General features: G+C 38.0%; 1 protein-coding gene across 1 annotated transcript in view; it reads left to right on the top strand.

The window, feature by feature from the left end:
- The first annotated feature begins 8025 nt into the window (after positions 1–8025).
- LOC149261003 (mitochondrial inner membrane magnesium transporter mrs2-like) overlaps positions 8026–22290 on the top strand; it is a 472904-nt gene continuing 458639 nt past the window's right edge. Inside the window, exon 1 of the mRNA XM_089421530.1 lies at positions 8026–8390. Coding sequence (XP_089277656.1) covers positions 8211–8390 — 180 coding nt within the window. The 5' untranslated portion in view covers positions 8026–8210. The remainder of the gene's footprint in view (positions 8391–22290) is intronic.

Below are 22290 nucleotides of genomic sequence, written 5' to 3'. Positions count from 1 at the left end.
GATGGTTTTCCAAAGCAAGAAGACTAGTGCTTGTAAAATATGTGTTGGAAGTTATCTTGGTGTTATGGATGTCTGTGTCATGGATTCATCTGGGATTTCGAACTCCATTCAAAAATTATGTTGCAGGTTTTTCTGAATGGGGAGCAAAGATGGAAATTTCTTACCATGGGTCAAATGGGATAGAATCGTTCTGCCCAAAGTTTGGGGATGTTGGGGGTTGAAAATCCTTCCCTTGTTTATAAAGGCTCTAGCTATCAAAGTTGGATGGAGGTTGTTTTCTATATAAAGTCTTTGGACAATAGTTGCCCATAGAAAATATATCTATCCCAACTCTCTAGAAGATTGGATGAGGTCCCCATCTAGGGAAAGGCCCAATATATCCATCATTTGGAAAGTGGTTTTATCCTCACTTGTTATCATTGAATATGGCCTGGCATGGAAATTTGGAATGGTGAAAATTTGAAAATAGGTCTAGATCCATGGGTTGGTTATGGAAGCAATTTTCGCCTTCCCATGAAATGGTTCAATTTCTAAACGATCAAGGCATGAACACTCTAAATTTGTTCTTGATCCCCCTAGCATGATCATCTGGGCACAGGTATGGGTCAGCGCTCATCAATTAAATTTACCTCCTGAATTTCATGGATTATGGAACAATTATATAGTGGCTTTAAACATTGCACATGTGCACCTTAGAGAGGAAGTTGACACTCTTCACTGGGTTCATGCTCCTTGTGGGGAATACTCTCCAAAATTTGGGTACGTGCTTATATGAAATGATAGGCAATCAAAGGTTATTTCATGGTAGTAGAAAAAGTTCTAGAAATTAAATAGTCCCCCAAAGGCTCGCTTATTCTTTTGGTACCTGCTAGAAAGAAAAAGCATTGACCTAGGATAATCTTCAAAAAAGTTAAATGAAGGGTCCTGGGTGGTGTGCTTTGTACAAAAACAAATATGAAACTATTGAACACCTATTCATTTCTTTTCCATTCTCAGTGGAAATTTGGAATGCCATCAAATATTGTATGGGAGGAGTTTCGATCTCGCAAGGTGTATCCTTCTAAGAAGCATGCAAAGAATGGTGGGCGCATGTCTCCCCCAAGCAATACAGAAACATACCATCCCTTGCCTGCTAGGGAATATGGGATGCCATAAACATAACCATTTTTAAAGACAAATCCCATGTTCCAAATCGGGTGGTAGCCAAAGTTATTTCTGATTTTGAACTTATCCCAGCTGATGAAGTTTCTCATGATCCAAAATTTTGTCATTTAGAAGGTGGACAGATCTCAACCGTGGGAAATTTTTTATGGAGCATCTATAGGAAATGGAGAATGTGGAGGGGGGCACACACTATATATCCATGAAAATCATCTTTATAAGCTATAGAGTTATCTAGGAAGGGGAAAAAACAACTATACATAACTTCTTAGCCTCAATACCTTCTCCTTTCTGCAATTGAAAAATAATGTCACACTTTGCATATCTTGGTGATTCTATGATCATTATTGATTGTTTTAATGAGAATTAGAGTTTTGACATTCACACACTAAGTCCAATTCTTAAGGAGGTTTTATGACTCAAACAATCTTTTGATAAGGTTTCTTTTCACCATATTTATAGGGAGTGGAACCACGTCACAGATGCACTCTCCGAGGTTGGTTCTACACAATTTTTGGGAGTATGGAAAGTCTTCAGGCAACTGAATGGGGTATCCACGAAATACTTCCATAAACCCTTCATCAAAGGGCTTCAGATGGATATTCCCCAGATCTGATTTTTCTTTGATGGTTTTTGGAACTCTTTTGTCTTCTTGCAAGTTCATGCCTCTATGATACTATGATGGTTTTAATGAAGTCGATAAGGCTATAGATCTGTTATGCATTTATTTTGAGCACAATTTGTATTGTCTTTAAGTTTTTGGATTGTTTTTTAGAAAATCCAAACAATTATGTATCTTTTTATCGTTGGAAAAACAATACCTGCTCTGAGTGCATCTTTGCACATACATAATGTAATTTTTATTTTCTTAGTAAAAAAATGGGTTTTTTTCTTTGAAAAACAAAGAAACAAACATTTTCCAAATACTAAAAAATAGTCACAAAATAAAAAGAAAATTTAAAAGGGTTAAACAAAGAGAAACATAATTTTTTTTATATTTAAAACTAGCCAATAATAAAATTCTTATATGATTATTTCCATTACGTAACTCCTAGTAATTGAACCCATTTAGAGTTATTACTTATAAAATACTTAAATCTCGTTATATTTATTAATTTATTTATGTCTAAACTTTAAAAGAGTTACTTGGTTCAATATTTGAACATATTTAAATAAATCAGAAAACATTGATGTATAACAAAATTTATTTAAAAATATATATATTAATATAATGTATCCCTGGATCCAGGTGTCTAGGTGATAGAGTGTCACATTAACCACCCTCATGATTATTGTGACTAGATCAGTTAGTCTGAGAGAATGGTGGTGTCTCTAGCTTTCCCTCTCGAATGCTCAAAGATAAGTGTTAGTGGTGGTGGCATGATACCATCACCTCGACATTTATGACCTAACCAAGACTGGTACACATGTCCACCTGATCGTAGTAATTGTCCACTCGAGGAGAATGTTAAGAAGGTTGAATGTGTTGGTAATAGAAGGTTAGAGGAGTGGGCAACAGAAGTTCGGAGGTGTTAGTAACAGATGAAACACAATATTCATACTTTGTATCTATGGTAAGAGAGCGCGGCGAATCCCGAAGGGGAGACAAAGGCAAAGGAAGAATGCCTAGCCGAACACTTCGATGATAGCATCCCCTGATGATATCAGTGCTTAGTTGCAAAGTTGGAGGCCCAAGAGCTGGGCAACACTGGAGACAACTTGTGGGATCATCACAATCCATTGGGTTGCCACCTCAGAGATCAGGAAGACATTACTATGGGGCTCGAGGGTCGTGTTATGGACCTTCACTTTCACATGAGTCATGCCTGGGCAGCGTTTCAATCTATTGTTCATGTTTTGGGTCTTCAACTCATGAATCCTTCCTCGCTTGTGAACAATTTCTCTTCTTAGAGTCCCGTAGATTTTGTCTCATAAGACACCAAACCCCATAGGCAAAACACGAGAAGCATTGGGGGTTAATCCTCATCCACGCCTCGACAACCATACAATGAAAAAGAGGAAATTCCAGTGGACCCTAGAATGTCTAGTAGCAAAGGATCCCAAACCAGAGGACATGGTGGCATCAACCATCTTCTACTAGCAATGCACCATATGCCAGTTATGCACCATCTGCTAGTTAGGCACCCTCTGCCAACTAAGCTCCTTCTGCCCGATGACAATGACTACTACAAAACAATGTTGGTGGAATGGGGAGGTCCACTCAAGCTCAAGCATCACTAGAAGAACCCATACAAGTAACACTTGGTACTAACTAGGTTACCAATGCAACTAAGGTCCTTTTGTGGCTATTGTATTTATATTGTTCTCGTGTTTTTTTATTATGTTCTAAACTTTCTCGAAGGTCATCTAGTTTCCCTTGCAAGTGTAGATTGTCCTACCTGTAACAGCTTTGTGACAACCAACCATTTTTTATTTTAGCCCAATCCAGTAACTGGTTGGTTAAGACTCTCCAAGTATATAAACTCTATATATTTTTTGTAATACAGAGATTTCTAACTAGAATAAAACCATTATCTAAATTAATTTAAATTCATTTTATCCTTGATGGGGGTGTAAATGTGATTAAAGAATGGGCCTTGGAGGTTGTGCCTGCCACCCCTGGACGTGATGTGCATTAAAGGAGAGGGCACGAGGCCAACCCCTTGCATGCAAACCCCCAGATGGAAAATATCTTTATAAATCTAGCTCAAGTCATGGTTTGTACTTGCATGCTTGAAAATTTGGAGGTCAGTGGGAATGTGTGGGCATCATTCGCAACTCCCTACGTTGGAACTCAAGTTGTTTACTCTCTTTGTCTGGAAATTGGTTTGATTTTTGTTCTATGGTAGGGTTTTTGGAGATAGGTATAATTTCTTTAGGTTGTGAGACTTTGTTTCATTCTTCTGGTAGAGATTAGGGAGGCTTGGTAGCCATTTTGTGTCCTTTGTTCCTGGGTCTTTATCAATTGGTAATGTATGGGTCATGGGTCATAACTTGTGTAAATAATAGTGTTTTCCATCATGTGAATTATACAGTGTTGGCTAAAGGGCTCCTATGGTTTGGTTTTCTTGGATGTCTAAGAGTCTCATGTAGAAATTTCTCTATGGATCAGCTAGCTTTGATACCATGTAGAAATTCGCATTGTAGATTAAGCTGATTATGCAATGTACTAAAGCAAAATACTCAATCTACTTCTACAATCAAACTTGCAGAAGCTTAATCGATTTTGAGCAAGATCAAACAGAACACATATAACAGAGAAGAAGAATCAATACACATGAAACATATAAGAATACTATGGGGAAAGCCTCAGCTAAAAACCTTGCTATCTGTATTATCATACAAGTGGAAATATCTCAGGATTACACAAAGCTTTAGCTCTCAAGCTATCCAGCTCTCAGTATAATCCCTCACTGCTGCTCATAGACAGAATAGACAACACATATGCCTTCCTTCAGTCCTCCAAGCCTCCTATTTCCTTGCATAGTTTCTCCTGGGTCCTCCAGCTACAACCTATGTGATTCTCACCTCACACACAACACTGACCTCTGAAATAACTGCGCAATCCTGAAGGAGTTGATTCCTTCTGCATGGATGAGTTTCCTTTATAGGAAAATTCCTCCAACTGATAGTACAATGTCCCTATCTTTAATCTCAACTGGGTCTCTGTCTAAACTGACATGCATGAGTTATTTATGAGAGAATATTCAGTTATCTGGAGAACACTAGTTGCATGCATGCATGCATTAACTGACTGAACTCACAATTAGTTCCTCCAACTATTTGGAACTAATTTAATTGGACTTAACTCAGTTAACTGAACTAACTAATTACAACTCAAATACAACTCATCCTTATCTCCTTAATTAAGGGATAACTTCCTCAATCAAAGGAATGATTGTTGCATGTCTTAACATAGACTTCATGTTTGATTTTCTCCAGCTAATTAACTCAAGATGAATTAATTAATTATTTTTCAAGCAACTAGTGAGACTAAATTCGAATTTTAATTCTCAATTTTGATTCAAGGACAAATCAAAATTGGAATATATCCCGAAATGTTATCCATAGCAATGTTATTTTTAGAATTTCTATTTTATCATTTCTTGATGCTATTTTTAATAGAGTTGGAGTATATCCTGAAATGCTATTTATAGCATTTCTATTTTTAGCATTTATTGCTGTTATTCTCAACATCTCATGCATCAAGGGTCTTCTATTATGTGTGAGTTTGAGTATTTGGTTAATGGTGTTAGGGAATGGGTCCTCTATAGAGGTCGTTGTAACCTTTGTTAAACACTTTGGTACTTCTCTTGAGTCTGACGTCTGTGTCACGAGCTTTGGGAATGATATAGTAGTTTGGAGCTATGGTTATGTTGTGGATGTGTCTAGCTTTTCTCTTCTTCTTTTTTCATAGGCAAAGGTATACATAATAGTTGCTCTAGATGCACCCTTCTGGGCTTTGTCATGTCGTCACGTTATTGAATGTGTTGTAGGTAGGGGGGAGGGGGCAGAGAGGAGCGAGGCTTTTTGCTCATGACTTGGTTGCCACTTACTTCAACGCAGTCCCGTCAGAAACAAGGAAAAAAATTCAATAATTGGAGACCCAAGCTGGGGTGTAGAGACAATCCAATTAAGATTCAGAAATTGAAGAAGATATGTCAACTTAGGTTCCTAATCCTGGGCATACGAGGGGCAAGAAAAAGAAATATTTGAACTTTGTGGCCCTACATTGGCAAATGAAGATATTGTTGGGTCTAGTCCTAAAAGATAAGAAAAATGGAGTAGTATAATGTCTTCACCACCTTGGAGGACATAAAAATAATGCTAAGGAACCAACGCTTTGGTTTGGACATGATTGATTCTCACCTTAATCATGTGGACGGGCACATTGCATGTGAATCTGACAACAGATATCCGCGAGATCCTCCAAGTTCGAGCATGTGGGTACCAGCAACGATTTCTTCTTCAGATAATGGTTAAAGCTCTTGTTGGTTGGCCTTGCAATTATATGTTCTCTGTGTTTTGGTTCTGCCCAGTCAGAAGGGCTTTTGACTTTATGATGTACTTAGTTTTTATTAGTCTATGAACCAATCTTGGTGCAGTGGTCAATCTTTGAATTTTGTGGTCAGGTGTAGTGTTCGATATTGTGAATTTTGTATCCAAGGTTGTATGGAAATATGCAGACCAACTAGTGTTAATGTTTTGAAGAGGATTAAAATCCTCAAGGCGCAATCTGACAAATCTATGTAATCTTGTGTTTTTTTGGCAATGCAAAATATTAATTTACAAAAAAAAACATAAATTATATATATATATGGGAGTCTTGGATAGATGATGATCAGGTGCATTGTTACTAGTTCAATTCCTCACCCTATTCGGGTGTTATTCTTGGACATGACCATGATGTAGCCTCACCAATACCAAACTATATATATATATATATATATATATATATATATATGATTTGTGAAGCAACAAATATAAGAATGTTATTAATATTATTCATTATTGGAGTAAAAAAAACACTCCAACAAAATTTTAGAGCGAGGGTAAGAAATAAAAAATAAAATTCCAATTTGGTTAAAAATTTCCCTAATTTTACACATATATAATTAAATAGATAATATTCCCCAAAATTTTACCAATTTTAATAATAAAATACATGTTTTTATTTGGTTAAAAATTCCCCTATTTTTTACACATATATAATTAAATAGATAATATTCCCCAAAATTTTACCAATTTTAATAATAAATTAAATGTTTTTATGTTTTTATTAAATATTCGCCTACATTCTAAATATATATGAATTTTCAATCTAAAATAATCCCCTAGAATATTATATATAAGAAAAATATTAAGTCTTTAAAAAAATACCATAAGTTAATTTCACTACTAAAATAATTATTTTGAAATTCAATAGTTCCACAAGCCAACTTGGGATAAGGAGCTAGGAGGAAAGAAAAATTACTATATTGAAGTGTTTAATCCCACTCATAGTCATCAACCAAAAGCATACTTAGAGGCCAATATTTCTTGGAGAGCCAAAATTCTTATTGCTCAGTTAAGGACTAATTCTCATCAACTCCTTTGTGAAACAGGGCGCTGGAAAAGGCCGAAGGAAGTGTGGGAGGAAAGAGTATGCATTTTTTGTTCTTCCGGAAAAGTGGAAACAGAAAAACATTTCATTTTAGAAAGTGCGGCCTTCAAAGACAACAGTGAAAGTTATGCAGATATGTTGGCAACTAGCTCTTGGGATAATCTATTTAGCAAGGGGTTTGTCAAGACGCTGGGAGCATTTATTTTGAAGCTTCACAAAAAAGGACCGAATACATCACGCAAATGAAGAAGCAATTTGTTCCATAGGCTATCCTTAACGTCGTGGACATTAAAATAATTTGAGCATTTATTTTGAAGCTTCACAAAAAAGAGATCGAATACATCACGCAAATGAAGAAGCAATCTGTGCCATAGACTATCTTTAACCTCATGGAAATTAAAATAATTTATTTCTTGTTCTTGAAAAAAAAACCAGCTTTCACTAAATAATTTAATTACTAAAGTTATATTGTGAATTTCAATTGTTAATTATTTTTAATACAAAGTATAATAACGAAGTAAGAAAAGATGCCCAGCACCATCAAGCGTGTAACGAACACAAAAACAAGAAGCATGGAGAACGCACTAACAGTGTTTGTCTTTTATAACACCATTCAAACATTGTTTTGCAACTAAGAAAAGAATCAAAGGCTTCTGGTCCTCCATGAAAGAAAAGGACAACGAATCCCATTCTGGTATACTGTACTTCAAATAATTGAAGCATCAACAGTACCATTGCAACTAGTATGAGATTTTCGTACTGTCAATTTAATTCCTCCCCCGTTTTCCATCATGCAATCTTTGAAGCATTGCGCCACCGCTATTCGAGTTCGGGGAGGCCTGAAATTCTCTCATATTTTCATTTCCACAGTTCGCCTGAACCAAACCGAGCATAAATTTTCGGGCAAAATAGAAAAAAATTTGGGCAAAATAGCTTGAATGGCACAATGGAGTACGCTTGGCTGGAGTGTTGTAGCAGAAGAAATTACAGAACTCATGTGTTCGGTCCCATTTCTGTTGACGAGAAGACGTCAATTGTTGCTCTGGAAGAAGGGAGTCGATATTCTGTGGTTAAAATCGATGACTCCGGTAACTACAAGCGCTTGCTTATGGAAAGCGGAGAGCTTGTAAGTTCTCTTACCCTCATGTTCAATGGTTCCTCTTTTGCACTGATAGTACCGTTCAATGCTTTATCATTGCACTTCAACCATTTCCACTTCTAATCGGATCTGGTTGCATTGAGAATCAGACTTGGATTTAATTTATTTTGGTTGCATTGAGAATCAGACCTGGATCAAAAGGCAGAATTGGATCAAATTTATCTAAAGCAGCACTAGTTGCATTGAGAATCAGACCTGGATTTAATTTATTTTAAAGCAGCACTGGCTGCATTAGGAATCGAACCTGGATTTAATTTATTTTGAAGCATTACTGGCTGCATTGAGAATCGAACCTGGATTTAATTTAATTTAAAGCAGCACTGGCAACATTGAGAATTAAACTGGATTTGTTATGCTAGACTCCCACAAGCCTAACATTAGTACACAACCCAATCAACTTATGTAAATGCTAACAATTGAAAAGAAAAGAGTGTGGGCTGGAGTTTGTGAGATTTGGGTCATGACCTGGTATTATGAAAGCTCTTGTGGAGGTGTTGCTTCAAAATTACAAAGATGATGGGATTCAAACCTTGATATGTTATGGTAGGCTGGCCGAAGCCAACTGCTTTTCCATAACATGAGTTACTTCTAAAAATGAAGTATTCGGGCGAATAAAATGACAAGTATTAGGGAGCATAAGAGAAAGGTTATTAATTAAGTTTATGATTTCTGATTTTTCATTAATTAGGTTATTACTTTATTAATTTTTAGTAATAAAAATGTAATCTAAAGATTATTTTTTAGTGATGAACTACACTGGTTGGTTTCAAAAGTGTGGACCAAAAAATTTTTTATATGGTTTTTAGCCAAAGATTTTGTTTGATTGAATCTTTATTTTTAGGTGTTTTAATAAATATAATAAAAAAAAAATTATTAAAAATAATCTAAATATTTTTTTAAATGAAGATTAATTAATTTATGAGGTTTAGAATATATGGTGACATGGTGTTTTGTTAAGGCATCCTTTGGTGAAAAGGTCATCGGTTCGAAATTCTATGGGAAAAAATCCAGGGTTGGTGTGGCCTAGGTCGGATGTGATTTTCAGATGATTTTGACAGTTTAGATGCCCTTGGGTCGCGGTTACTCAAGCCACAGGTTAGGCGTGTCATTCATCTCAAGACTCACATTACTTCATAAACAAACAAACAAAAATGAAGATTAATCGACCCATTGAGAAAAAATTATAAAAATTAACTTTGGTTAATGATGTTTTTTCTGTAACTCTATCAATTCTATTGATCCATCAAAAATGAAATACATCACATCACAGTACATTAATCTTCCCCTAATCACTCTACACAACATTACATTTTTATTTCTTGGACTTAGGCTCTAGGATTATACATCGGCTTGTCTTTATTTCCTTTCCTCTTCTGAATGTCTATCCAACACGAGCGATTGTCTAAGACAACCATCTCCTTTCCTTGAGATGTTCCATTGTCAAGTGCTCCAACATATTTGTTGGCTCCTTGTCACTATCTGCATGGTATGATTTGTGGGTACATTTTTGCCCACTCTTTGCAGAAGTCGAAATTATCATTGAATTTTGTGTTGCACTAATTGACAGTTGAGCTTCCTCCCCTAATGGTTGATTTTGTATATCATGAGTTTGAACTGGGTCTACAAGAGCAGTGTTGGCATCGAGAATCTTCAGATTCTGAGAATTACACAACCCGTGAGCCATAATGGACTTAGAACCATTGGGTCCTTTTGGAGCTTGACATCCACGATTTATTCTTGGCTTTAAGGTGCGAAGAGCTGCCTTGTGAATATGGGAAAACATTTTGTAGGTGATCAAGTTGCTGCCAAGATCTACATCGAAAAAGTCGTATTTTTATAATCCATCGGTTGAGAATAAACCCTATTCCCCCATTTAATGAGGATTTTATCTGGAAAACCTTTACTGAGGTCAACTTCAACACAAATACGAAAGAATGTGTGAATTCCTTTCATAATCCTTTCTGTATCAATCTTGATGAAGCAGCATAATAAATTTACCAAATCTTTTAAGACAACTAGATGTGACTAATGAATGGGCAAGTTAGAGAACCTCACCCATACTGGAGTTGCCAAATTTGACATAGATAGAGGATTAAAATCTGGAAACCAGGTTGAAGGGAGAGACCAGATCAACCCCAAAATTAGGGTCCCTGATCAAAAACCTTATGTCAGTCCTCTATCTTTTGAAAAATAACAATAAAAAATCCTTTTGAGCATAAAACAACCGCAATATCTAGAGACCAATTCTGGTGAACCCACTCCTTAAGAGTTGATGAAGAAGGCCAAAAACCATTGAAATGGCAGATAAGCGCTTTATGTTCATAATTTGCAGCTATGAAATTGGTTGCAATATTTTTCACCTCAAGAGAGGGGGTTTCAGCTAACTACTCCACCACAAATGTAGATCCAGAGAGATCTTTAGGGTTTGGTGAAGGAGGCCCTAGTTTTAGAGCATCTTTAAATGATCTTGGTGGGGCTAAGGTGGATGCACCTCCTCCTTTGACTCCACCTTAAATTCTTGCTACAGTGTAAATGATGGCATCCTTGGAAATGCCGTATTCATTGAGGAGCTTTTGATCCTGAAGTTGTCATCCTTCATGAATGAGTCGAAAGCATTCAAGAGGAATTTGCATCTTCTTCTATACCTTTTTCACAAGCGAGAGAACAATATCTTATTTTGAAACGTGCAAAAAAAAAGTTCCCCTTAGATTGGTTTCACCAAGAACGAAAAACTATCTAATTATAAGCTTTAGATCACTACAAACATGAAACTCTCTAGATTTAAATTCCATATCATTACAAACCCAACATTTCCAAACCCTTCAACGCTGGCCATTCTTGAAACCTTTCTTTGGTCAATGATGTTAAATCCTCACTCCTCATCATTAATTTTAATCTTAAGTGATTTTCGATTTTAAGCAATTTGCAATAGAAAGACGACACTAGGAAATAACTTGAATATAAACCTTCAAATATGAAATTATGCACTTTAACTCAAATATCCCCTATAAGCGAGAACTTGTACGTATGTGCTCATAAGTTACATGGATAGAAATTAATAGTTCAAAGCAATCACTATATTACCTTGTGTGCATGGACATAACAAGAACAAAAGATGATCTATTTTCAAACTAAAAAAATAAGGTTTCTATTTTATAGAAGGGTAAATAATTTGAAGTTTTCTAGGTATGATAAGAAGTTAAATAATTTGAAGTTTTCTAGGTATGATAAGAAGTTAAGAAAATCATAATATTTTAAGGAAAAAGAAATAAGCAAACAAATTTAGACAACTTGAAGATTCATGAAGTGTTGCGAACCAAAGCATTTAAAGAGAACGCAAAAAAACAAGTTTGATGCATATAAACTGATCTTTTCAAAGCACCTCCTGAGAAAGAAATGTGACTGTGATGCTGATCGAGATGGTGAAGATTATCGTAGCCTCCTCCCTCATATATGCGATGGGTATATTCTTAGATGGTATGATGCTCGACACCTAGTTCAAGAAATATTAAACTAACAAGGATGGGATAATCTAAGCTTGAGTATGGTACCAAGTTAAAAAAATCATAAGATTTTAAGAAAAAAGAACCAAGTAAGCAAACTTATGTGACAAGAAGTTGTTGCAATCAAAAGAGTTAAAGAAAAACAAACAAGTTTGTTGCACACAAACTATTCTTTTTACGGCACTTAAGGATTACTAAACTAATGAGGATTGGATATTTTTTTGTTGAAATATGGCAACAAGAATATTCCAATTTAATTTGTCCTTGAATTAAATTGTGAATTAAAATCGAATTTAGTCTTAACAACTACTTGGAAATAATTAATTAAGTTATTTTGACTTAATTAGTTGGAGAAATTCAAGTTAGAAGTCTTTCTGAAGTCATGCAAGGGTTATCCCTTAAATTAAGGAGATAAGATTGAGTTATATTTGAGTTTTAATTAGTTAACTCAGTTTACTGAGTTAAGTCCACTTAAATTAGTTCCAAATTGTTTGAGGAACTAATAGAAAGTTAACACTGAGTTGATGCATGCATGCACTCAACTAGTGTACTCCAGTTAATTGAATATTCCCTCATCAGAAACTCATGCATGTCTATTCTGAGAAAGACCCAATTAAGTTAAATGTGAAGGACAATGTACTATCAGTTGCGTGTGTTTCCTATAAAGAAAACTCATGCATGAAAAAGGAATCATTCCTTGAGGATTGTGTAGTTCTGATAGTGTGTGAGATCAGGGGATCATCCACTTGGTAAATCGAGTTTTTCCACTTGGTTGAAGGAGATCATCCCAGAGGAACAACACAAGGAAATAGGAGCTTGGAGGGCAAAGAGGAAGGCTTGAGAGAAGCCAGGATTGCCTGTGAGCATCTGTGAGGATTGTACTAAGAGTTGGCTAGCTGTGAGAGCTAAGGCTTTGCATAATTCCTATGTATTTCCACCTTGTATGATAATACAAATAGTGGGGTTTTTAGTTGAGGCTTTCCCCAAAGTATTTTCATGTGTATTGTGTGATTGATTCTCCTTCTTCAGGTTATATTGTTTAATTTGATCTTTAAGCTTCCACAAATTGATAGTAAAGTAGGTTATAGTATTCTTCTTTGATTTATATTGCATTATCGGGTTAACCAACATAGCAGATTTTCTACATGGTATCAGAGTCAGGTTTGTAGAAATTTTCTACAGGATAGCAGAGTTGTGAACAGTACACTGAGAAGAGAATTCGATGTTTGAAGTTTGGGGTTGCAAGTGCAAGTCGAATTCACATCATACTTCAAGGTTGGCCAATGGCATTCCATGGCTTGAGACTCGAGTATGCCTTGTAAGCTAGCTCGAATTACATAGCATGGAAAGATAGAATGGAGGTTGTATTAGAAGACAATGGCTTGAAGGAATTCATTGGTCAAGAAATCCAAACGCCAGCTTCAACTAATGCACAAGAGTTGGCGGAGTGGAAGAAGTGTGTGGCGAAGGCAAGACAGATCATCATTGAAGGAGTTCGAGACCATATTGTCTTGAGTCTCCATGGGAATGATACTCCATTTTCAATGTGGAAGACATTGAAGGACCTCTACCAGAACAGTACCGACCAGAGGAAATTGGCGCTCAAGGATAAGCTTCAAAGAATCAAGATGGAGAAGGGCGATACTATTTCCACATATTTGAACAAGCTCACCACCTACAGAGATGAGCTTAGTAGTGTGGGAATAACTACTGTGAATGAAGATATGGTGAGCCTCGCTCTCCTTGGCCTTCCAAAGATTTGGAATAGCTACCAAGACTCTGTGAATAGAAGGGAGAAATTGTTGGATTGGGAACGACTGTGGTCGGATCAGATGCAGGAGGAGATCAAGAGGAGCACACGAGATGGTTCTTCATCCAAGGATGATGATGAAGAAAATATGGCCTTGGCGAGTAAGGCAAGGAAAGGGAAGGGGAAGGCTTCCCATTCCAAATCGAATTCTTCTCATGGAGGGAAGAAGGGTGACAAGTCTAAAGTGAGATGCTTTAATTTTCACGAGATGGGACATTATGTGACTAATTGCCCATCGAAGAAGTCCAAGAAGGGATCCTCGGAAGGATCGGAAGGTGAGGCATTAGCCTCATAGTTTTAAATGGACTTTACCCTCATCGCATGCATGGTGTCATCGATGATGGGTTGTGTCTGGTATCTTAACAGTGGAGCCTCATTCCACATGACCAATGATAAAAGTTTATTCAGTACCTTGGAGGAAAAAGACCTCAAGATGCGCATAGAGATGAGAAACGACGGAAGCTATAGCATTTCAGGAGTGGGCACGGTTGCTTTTCAAAGGGAGCATGGAGCTCCTCTCACCTTGACAGATGTGAAGTATGTGCTTGGACTGAAGAAGAACTTGGTATCGGTCGCGATGTTGGAGGACAAAGGCTACGATGTTGTCTTCAATAAAGGAAAGGTGTTCCTAAGACACATAGCCATGGGTCAGACCAAGAGGATAGGGATTCAGGTGAAGAATCTCTATAACCTAGAGATAGATGATTGTTCAGCATTGAGTATGAAAGCAGAATTGGTGCAAAGCCAAGACATTGGCGAGTTGTGGCACAAGCGGTTGGGCCTTTTGCATCATGGGCTTTGAAGATAATGCAGCAGATATCTACAAGACTTCCCAAAGGTAAACTTGAGCAAGTTGACACATGCAAAGGTTGTACCTTGGGAAAGTACACCAAGTCTTCCTTTCGTGATCGAGACAGTCGAGCAAAGGCTATCTTAGAGTGGGTTCATACTGATGTGTGTGGACCATTCTCGACGACATCCACAACGAAGCAAAGGTATTATGTTATTTCCATTGATGATTTTTCTTGTAAATGTTGGATTTATTTCATGCGGAAGAAGGACCAAACCCTCACAAAGTTTTGTGAGTTCAAAGCTTTGGTCGAGAAAGAGTCAGGGAAAAATATCAAGGTCTTGAGAGGCGACAACGATGGAGAATATGTCTCTCAAGGGTTTAAGGACTTCGGTGCAGCGGAAGGAATTAAACAAGAGATGACGGCACCTCATAACCCACAGCAGAATGGGGTGGGCGAGAGGAAGAACAGAACTATTGTAGGGGTAGCATGGGCGATGATGCATGACCAAGGCCCACCACTTCACTTGTGGGTTGAGGCATGCAACACAGTGATCTATTTGCAGAATAGAAGCCCGCATCACATACTAGGAACGAAGACACTAGAGGAAGCTTTCTCCGGTAAGAGACCAGATGTGGGTCACTTCAGGATCTTTGGCTCATCGGTATATTGCCATGTGACAAAGGATGCACATAAGAAGCTTGAGCCGACATCAAAGTTGGGGATACTTTTGGGGTACACTAATACACCTCACAACTATCCGGTGTACTTGCCTACCAGTTGGAGGACAATGGTTCGCAGAGATCTCAAGTTTGATGAGCGGAAGGCCATGCGAGTTTCCTTTGAAAGGGAGCTCCAACTACAACCTGTGGAGGAACTGTTGGTTCCTAAGGAGGAGCCTCAGACTGATGCGGAGCAATCGCATGCAGAGGTTCCAGGAGTGGAGACATCCACTCAAGCAGAGTCTTCCAAGATGGATGAAATCACACAAGAGAAGCTGACAGATTGTTGAAGGATGCGAGAGAGAATGTGGGAGAACCATCTTCTCAGCGCATACAGAGGAGGCCACCTGAGAGGTACACTGGATACATGGCCCTTGTTGGGGAATGTGTTGAGACCGAGCCATCTTCCTTTGAGGAAGCAGTGCAGCAGTCGATTTGGGTTGATGTTATGGTGGAGGAGCATGACTCCATAGTTAGTAACAGTGTTTGGGACGTGGTTCCGAGACCGGAGAACAAGTCAGTTGTGAGTTCCGGTTGGATTTACAAGGTAAAGCAAGCTATTGATGATGGGAGAATCATGTTGCTGCAGTATAATTCCTTTCTTGTTAAGAGGGAGTGTTGAAATGTGGCAAAAAGAATATTCCAATTTAATCTTTCCTTGAGTTAAAATCGAATTTAGTCCTAAAAGCTACTTGGAAATAATTAATTAAGTTATTTTGACTTAATTAGTTGGAGAAATTCAAGTTAGAAGTCTTTCTGAAGTCATGCAAGAGTTATCCCTTAAATTAAGGAGCTAAGATTGAGTTATATTTGAGTTGTAATTAGTTAACTCAGTTTACTGAGTTAAGTCCAGTTAAATTAGTTCCAAACTATTTGAGGAACTAATAGAGAGTTAACAGTCAGTTGATGCATGCATGCACTTAACTAGTGTACTCCATTTAACTGAAGATTCCCTCATCAGAAACTTGTGCATGTCTATTCTAAGAAAGACCCAGTTAATTTAAATGTCAAGGACAGTGTACTATCAGTTGCGTGTGTTTTCCTATAAAGAAAACTCATGCATGTAGAAGGAATCATTCCTTGAGGGTTGCGTAGTTCTGACAGTGTCTGATATCAGGAGATCATCCACTTGGTAAATCGAGTTTTTCCACTTGATTGAAGGAGATCATCCCAAAGGAACGGCGCAAGGAAATAGGAGCTTGGAGGGCAGAGAGGAAGGCTTGAGAGAAGTCAGGATTGCATGTGAGCATCTGTGAGGATTGTACTGAGATTTGGCTAGCTGTGAGAGCTAAGGATTTTTATAATTCCTATGTATTTCCACCTTGTGTGATAATACAGAGAGTGGGGTTTTTAGCTCAGGCTTTCCTCAAAGTATTTTCATGTGTATTGTGTGATTGATTCTTGTTCTTCAGGTTATATTGTTCAGCTTGATCTTTAAGCTTTCGCAAATTGATAGTAGGAGTAGGTTATAATATTCTTCTTTGTTTTATATTGCATTATCAGGTTAACCTACATAGTAGATCTTCTACATGGTATCAGAGCCAGGTTTGTAGGAATTTTCTACAAGATAACGGAGTTGTGAACAATATACTGAGAAGAGAATTCGAAGTTTGAAGTTCGGGGTGTGAATCAAATTCATATCATACTTCAAGGTTGGCCAATGGAGTTCTATGGCTTGAGACTCGAGTATGCCTTGGAAGGTAGCTCGAACTACATAGCATGGAAAGATAGAATGGAGGTTGTATTAGAAGACAATGGCTTGAAGGAATTCATTGATCAAGAAATCCAAAAGCCAGCTTCAACTAATGCACAACAGTTGGCTGAGTGGAAGAAGTGTGTGGCGAAGGCGAGACGGATCATCCTTGAGGGAGTTCGAGACCATATTGTCTCGAGTCTCCATGGGAAGGATACTCCATTTTCAATGTGGAAGACATTGAAGGACCTCTACTAGAACAATAGCGAGCAGAGGAAATTGGCGCTCAAGAACAAGCTTCGAAGAATCAAGATGGAGAAGGGAGATACTATTTCCACATATCTGAAAAAGCTCACCACCTGCAGAGATGAGCTTAGCAGTGTGGGAATAACTATTGCAGATGAAGATATGGTTAGCCTCTCTCTCCTTGGCCTTCCAAAGAGTTGGAATAGCTAGCAAGACTCTGTGAATGGAAGGGAGAAACTATTGGATTGGGAACGACTGTGGTCGGATCTGATGCACGAGGAGATCAGGAGGAGCACATGAGATGGTTCTTCATCCAAGGATGATGATGAATAAAATCTGGCCTTAGTGAGTAAGCCAAGGAAAGGGAAGGGGAAGGCTTCCCATTCCAAATCAAATTCTTCTCATGGAGGGAAGAAGGGTGACAAGTCTAAAGTGAGATGCTTTAATTTTCACGAGATGGGACATTATGTGACTAATTTCCCATCGAAGAAGTCCAAGAAGGGATCCTCGGAAGGATCGGAAGGTGAGGCATTAGCCTCTTAGTTTTAAATGGACTTTACCCTCATCGCATGCATGGTGTCATCGACGATGGGTTGTGTCTGGTATCTTAACAGTGGAGCCTCATTCCACATGACCAGTGATAAAAATTTATTCGATACCTTGGAGGAAAAAGACCTCAAGATGTGCATAGAGATGAGTGACGACGGAAGGTATAGTGTTTCAGGAGTGGGCACGGTTGCTTTTCAAAGGGAGCATGGAGCTCCTCTCACCTTGACAGATGTGAAGTTTGTGCCTGGACTGAAGAAGAACTTCGTATCGGTCACAATGTTGGAGGACAAAGGCTACGATGTTGTCTTCAGTAAAGGATTGGTGTTCGTAAGACACATAGCCACGGGTCAGACCAAGAGGATAGGGATTTGGGTGAAGAATCTCTATAAACTAGAGGTAGATGATTGTGCAGCATTGAGTACGAAAGTAGAATTGGTGCAAAGCCAAGACATTGGCGAGTTGTGGCACAGGCGGTTGGGCCATTTGTATCATGGGGCTTTGAAGATAATGCAGCATATATCTACAGGACTTCCCAAAGGTAAACTTGAGCAAGTTGACACATGCAAAGGTTGTACCATGGGAAACTACACCAAGTCTTCCTTTCATGATCGAGACAGATGAGCAAAGGCTATCTTAGAGTGAGTTCATATTGATGTGTGTGGACCATTCTCAATGGCATCCACAACGAAGCAAAGGTATTATGTGATTTTCATTGATGATTTTTCTCGTAAATGCTGGATTTATTTCATGCAGAAGAAGGACAAAACCTTCACAAAGTTTTGTGGGTTCAAAGATTTGGTCGAGAAAGAGTCAGGGAAGAAGATCAAGGCCTTAAGAAGCGACAATGGTGGAGAATATGTCTCTCAAGAGTTTAAGGACTTTTGTGCAGCGGAAAGAATTAAACGAGAGTTGACGACACCTCATAACCCACAACAAAATGGGGTGGCCAAGGGGAAGAATAGAACTATTGTAGGGGCAACACGAGCGATGTTGCATGACCAAGGCCTACCACTTCACTTGTGGGCTGAGACATGCAACACAACAGTCTATTTGCATAATAGAACCCTGCATCGCATACTTGGTATGAAGACACCAGAGGAAGCTTTCTCCTGTAAGAGACCAGATGTGGGTCACTTCAGGATCTTTGGCTTATCGGTATATTTCCATGTGACAAAGGATGCACGGAAGAACCTTGAGCCGACATAAGAGTTGGGGATACTTGTGGGGTACATTGATACACCTCACAACTATCGAGTGTACTTGCCTGCCATTCGGAGGATAGTGGCTCACAGAGATCTCAAGTTTGATGAGCAGAAGGCCATGCGATTTTCCCTTGAGAGGGAGCTCCAACTACAGCCTGTGGAGGAACTGTTGGTTCCTAAGGAGGATGGGCCTCAGACTGATGCAAAGCAACTGCATGCAGAGGTTCCAGGAGTGGAGACATCCACTCAAGCGGAGCCTTCCAGAGATGGATGGAAGCGCACAAGGGAAGTTGACAGATTGTTGAAGGATGCAAGAGAGAATGTGAGAGAACCATCTTCTCAGCGCAAACAGAGGAGGTCACTTGAGAGGTACACTGGATACATGGCCCTTGCTGGGGAATGTGTTGAGACCGAGCCATCTTCCTTTGAGGAAGCAGTGCAAAAACTGAATTGGGTTGATTGTATGGTGGAGGAGTATGACTCCGTAGTTCGTAACAGTGTTTGGGACGTGGTTCCGAGACCGAAGAACAAGTCAGTTGTGAGTTCCCGTTGGCTTTACAAGGTAAAGCAAGTTGTTGATGATGGGAGAATCATTTTGCTGCAATATAATTTCTTTGTTGTTGAGAGGGAGTGTTGAAATGTGGCAACAAGAATATTCCAACTTAATTTTTCCTTGAGTTAAAATCGAATTTAGTCTTAACAGCTACTTGGAAATAATTAATTAAGTTATTTTGACTTGATTAGTTGGAGAAATTCAAGTTAGAAGTCTTTCTGAAGTCATGCAAGAGTAATCCCTTAAATTAAGGAGATAAGATTGAGTTATATTTGAGATGTAATTAGTTAACTCAGTTTACTGAGTTAAGTCCAGTTAAATTAGTTCCAAACTGTTTGAGGAACTAATATAGAGTTAACAGTCAGTAGATGCATGCATGCACTCAACTAGTGTACTCTAATTAACTGAAGATTCCCTCATCAGAAACCCATGCATGTCTATTCTGAGAAAGACCCAGTTAAGTTAAATGTCAAGGACAATGTACTATCAGTTTCATGTGTTTTCCTATAAAGAAAACTCATGCATGCAGAAGGAATCATTACTTGAGGATTGCGCAGTTCTGACAGTGTGTGATATCGGGAGATCATCCATTTGGTAAATCGAGTTTTTCCACTTGGTTGAAGGAGATCATCTTAGAGGAACAATGCAAGGAAATAGGAGCTTGGAGGGCAGAGAGGAAGGCTTGAGAGAAGCTAGGATTGCCTGTGAGCATCTGTGAGGATTGTACTGAGAGCTGGCTAGTTGTGAGAGTTGAGGCTTTGTATAATTGCTATGTATTTCCACCTTGTATGATAATACAAATAGTGGTGTTTTTAGTTGAGGCTTTCCCCAAAGTATTTTCTTGTGTATTGTGTGATTGATTCTTCTTCTTCAAGTTATATTGTTCAGCTTGATCTTTAAGCTTATGCAAATTGATAGTAGAAGTACGTTATATTATTTTGCTTTGATTTATATTGCATTATCGGGTTAACCTACATAGCAGACTTTCTATAATATTAACTTTGGGAAAAACACTTTTAAATTTTTATTTGAACATAATTAACAATATTGATTGAGATAATAATGTAAAAAAAATATTTATATACTTAAGTTGAAAGGGTTAGCTTAATGAATTTGTTTTCAAGGTTGCTAGGCATTTAACTAGTCTTGTGCTAGTAGGTTCCCGCTTAGTTTGAATTCACTTGGGGAAGATGCCCTATTCGATATAGAAGGGTTTACTAGGGATGCCATCCATGAATGTGCAAAAGCATATTTTTTGAGTTTCTAAGTGCAATAGATACAAGCACGAATTTCTGAAATACTGATAATTACTTCAAATGATGTAGATCTTCTTTTAACAATTCAAGTTTATCATTAAACAATTACACTTGAGAAATTCAACCATAAATCCATAATGACAGTAGAGATCACAATGCACAAAAAGAACGCAAGATTGGGAAAACCCGCTTAGGGAAAAAACCCATCAACATTTTCCTTGGATAAATTCTTTAGTCAATAAGAGATACATCTAATGGAACTAGTCAACTATGGTCAAACTTGGTCAAGCAAAACTCTAGTTAAGCCGAGTCAAGTCAAACTTATGCCCTTCAATCTTCAACCCTATTTGATTTTCCTAGGCCGAATTTCAGCCTCCTAAAATATGCCTATAAACTCAGCCTTCCCAGAATTTTGGTCTGCCTAGCATATGCTGCCCAGAAACACATGTGCGAGCTAGAAGAGAGAGAAATCCACTCATGCAAGTTAGAGGGATGATATTCATCCTTCTTCTTTGTCCTTCTTGTCCTTTGTTTGGAAGCCCAAAAGATGTCTTTCTTGTGTGAGGTCGAATGTTGCCTTTGTGGAGGAGCTCGAATGTCTTTATATAGCGTTATGCCTTTGCGAATGGGTGTGTCTCTTCATTGGGGCCGACTTAACTAGTTTGGAGCCAAAAAATCAAATTTCAAAATTTAAAAATTTTATTTTTTAAATATGACATGAAGAACATGTCTTATATAAATATTTCAAGGGTTAAACAATGAAAATGACATGAAGAACATATTTTACACATTCTTTATACATCACAAGGGCTAAAATATAAATTATGAAGACCAACCATAGTTATAAAATTCAACACTCCCTCTTAGCTTGGGAGGTATTCATAATAACTAGATAAATGTTCCTTTGTTGACAAATTTATCTAAGAAAAAGGCTATAACAAATCATCACCATAATCAAGTCACAATTATGACACATGGTAAACCAATAGCATTAACCAATTACCATAATTTGGATAATTAATTCAAACACATGGTAAATAAACTGCATCAACTAATCACCATCATTTGGGTTAGTACTTCAGACTTATGATATATCCTCACCATAATTTGGGTAAGTACTTTAAACACATGGTTAATCATTTAGCATCAACTAGTCACCATAACTCTGGTCAATACCAAACACATGGTATTCGGACTAGTCTTGGTCCACCATCATGTGGGTCAATGACACGTAGTGAATCTCCAAAGGCCACACTCTAACTGCATAATCTAGGGCTTGATGTTAAATTAACCTGATGCTTTAGGAATATCATTTCTCATTCAGGTCAACCTACTTGACACAAGAAGAAAAACTATCCTCTGTTGGACCATTCTCCCTAATTCGATTCAATCTACTTGACACGGGAAGAATGCTAGTCCACAATGTTATCTCATTAACAGTTCCTCTCGATGAGAGAGGCAGTCTCAATAATTCCAAGCTTGTCCCTGAAGTATACAAACTTCGGTCTGGACAAAGGCTTTGTAAGAATATCAACAATTTGC

This window comes from Pinus tabuliformis, chromosome 6, assembly GCF_031772625.1.
Source record: "Pinus tabuliformis cultivar Carrire ecotype Pingquan chromosome 6, CPIR1, whole genome shotgun sequence".
In the NCBI taxonomy this organism is placed as follows: Eukaryota; Viridiplantae; Streptophyta; class Pinopsida; order Pinales; family Pinaceae; genus Pinus; species Pinus tabuliformis.
Note: the sequence above shows the minus strand (reverse complement) of the source record. Positions and strands in the feature narration are given on the sequence as shown.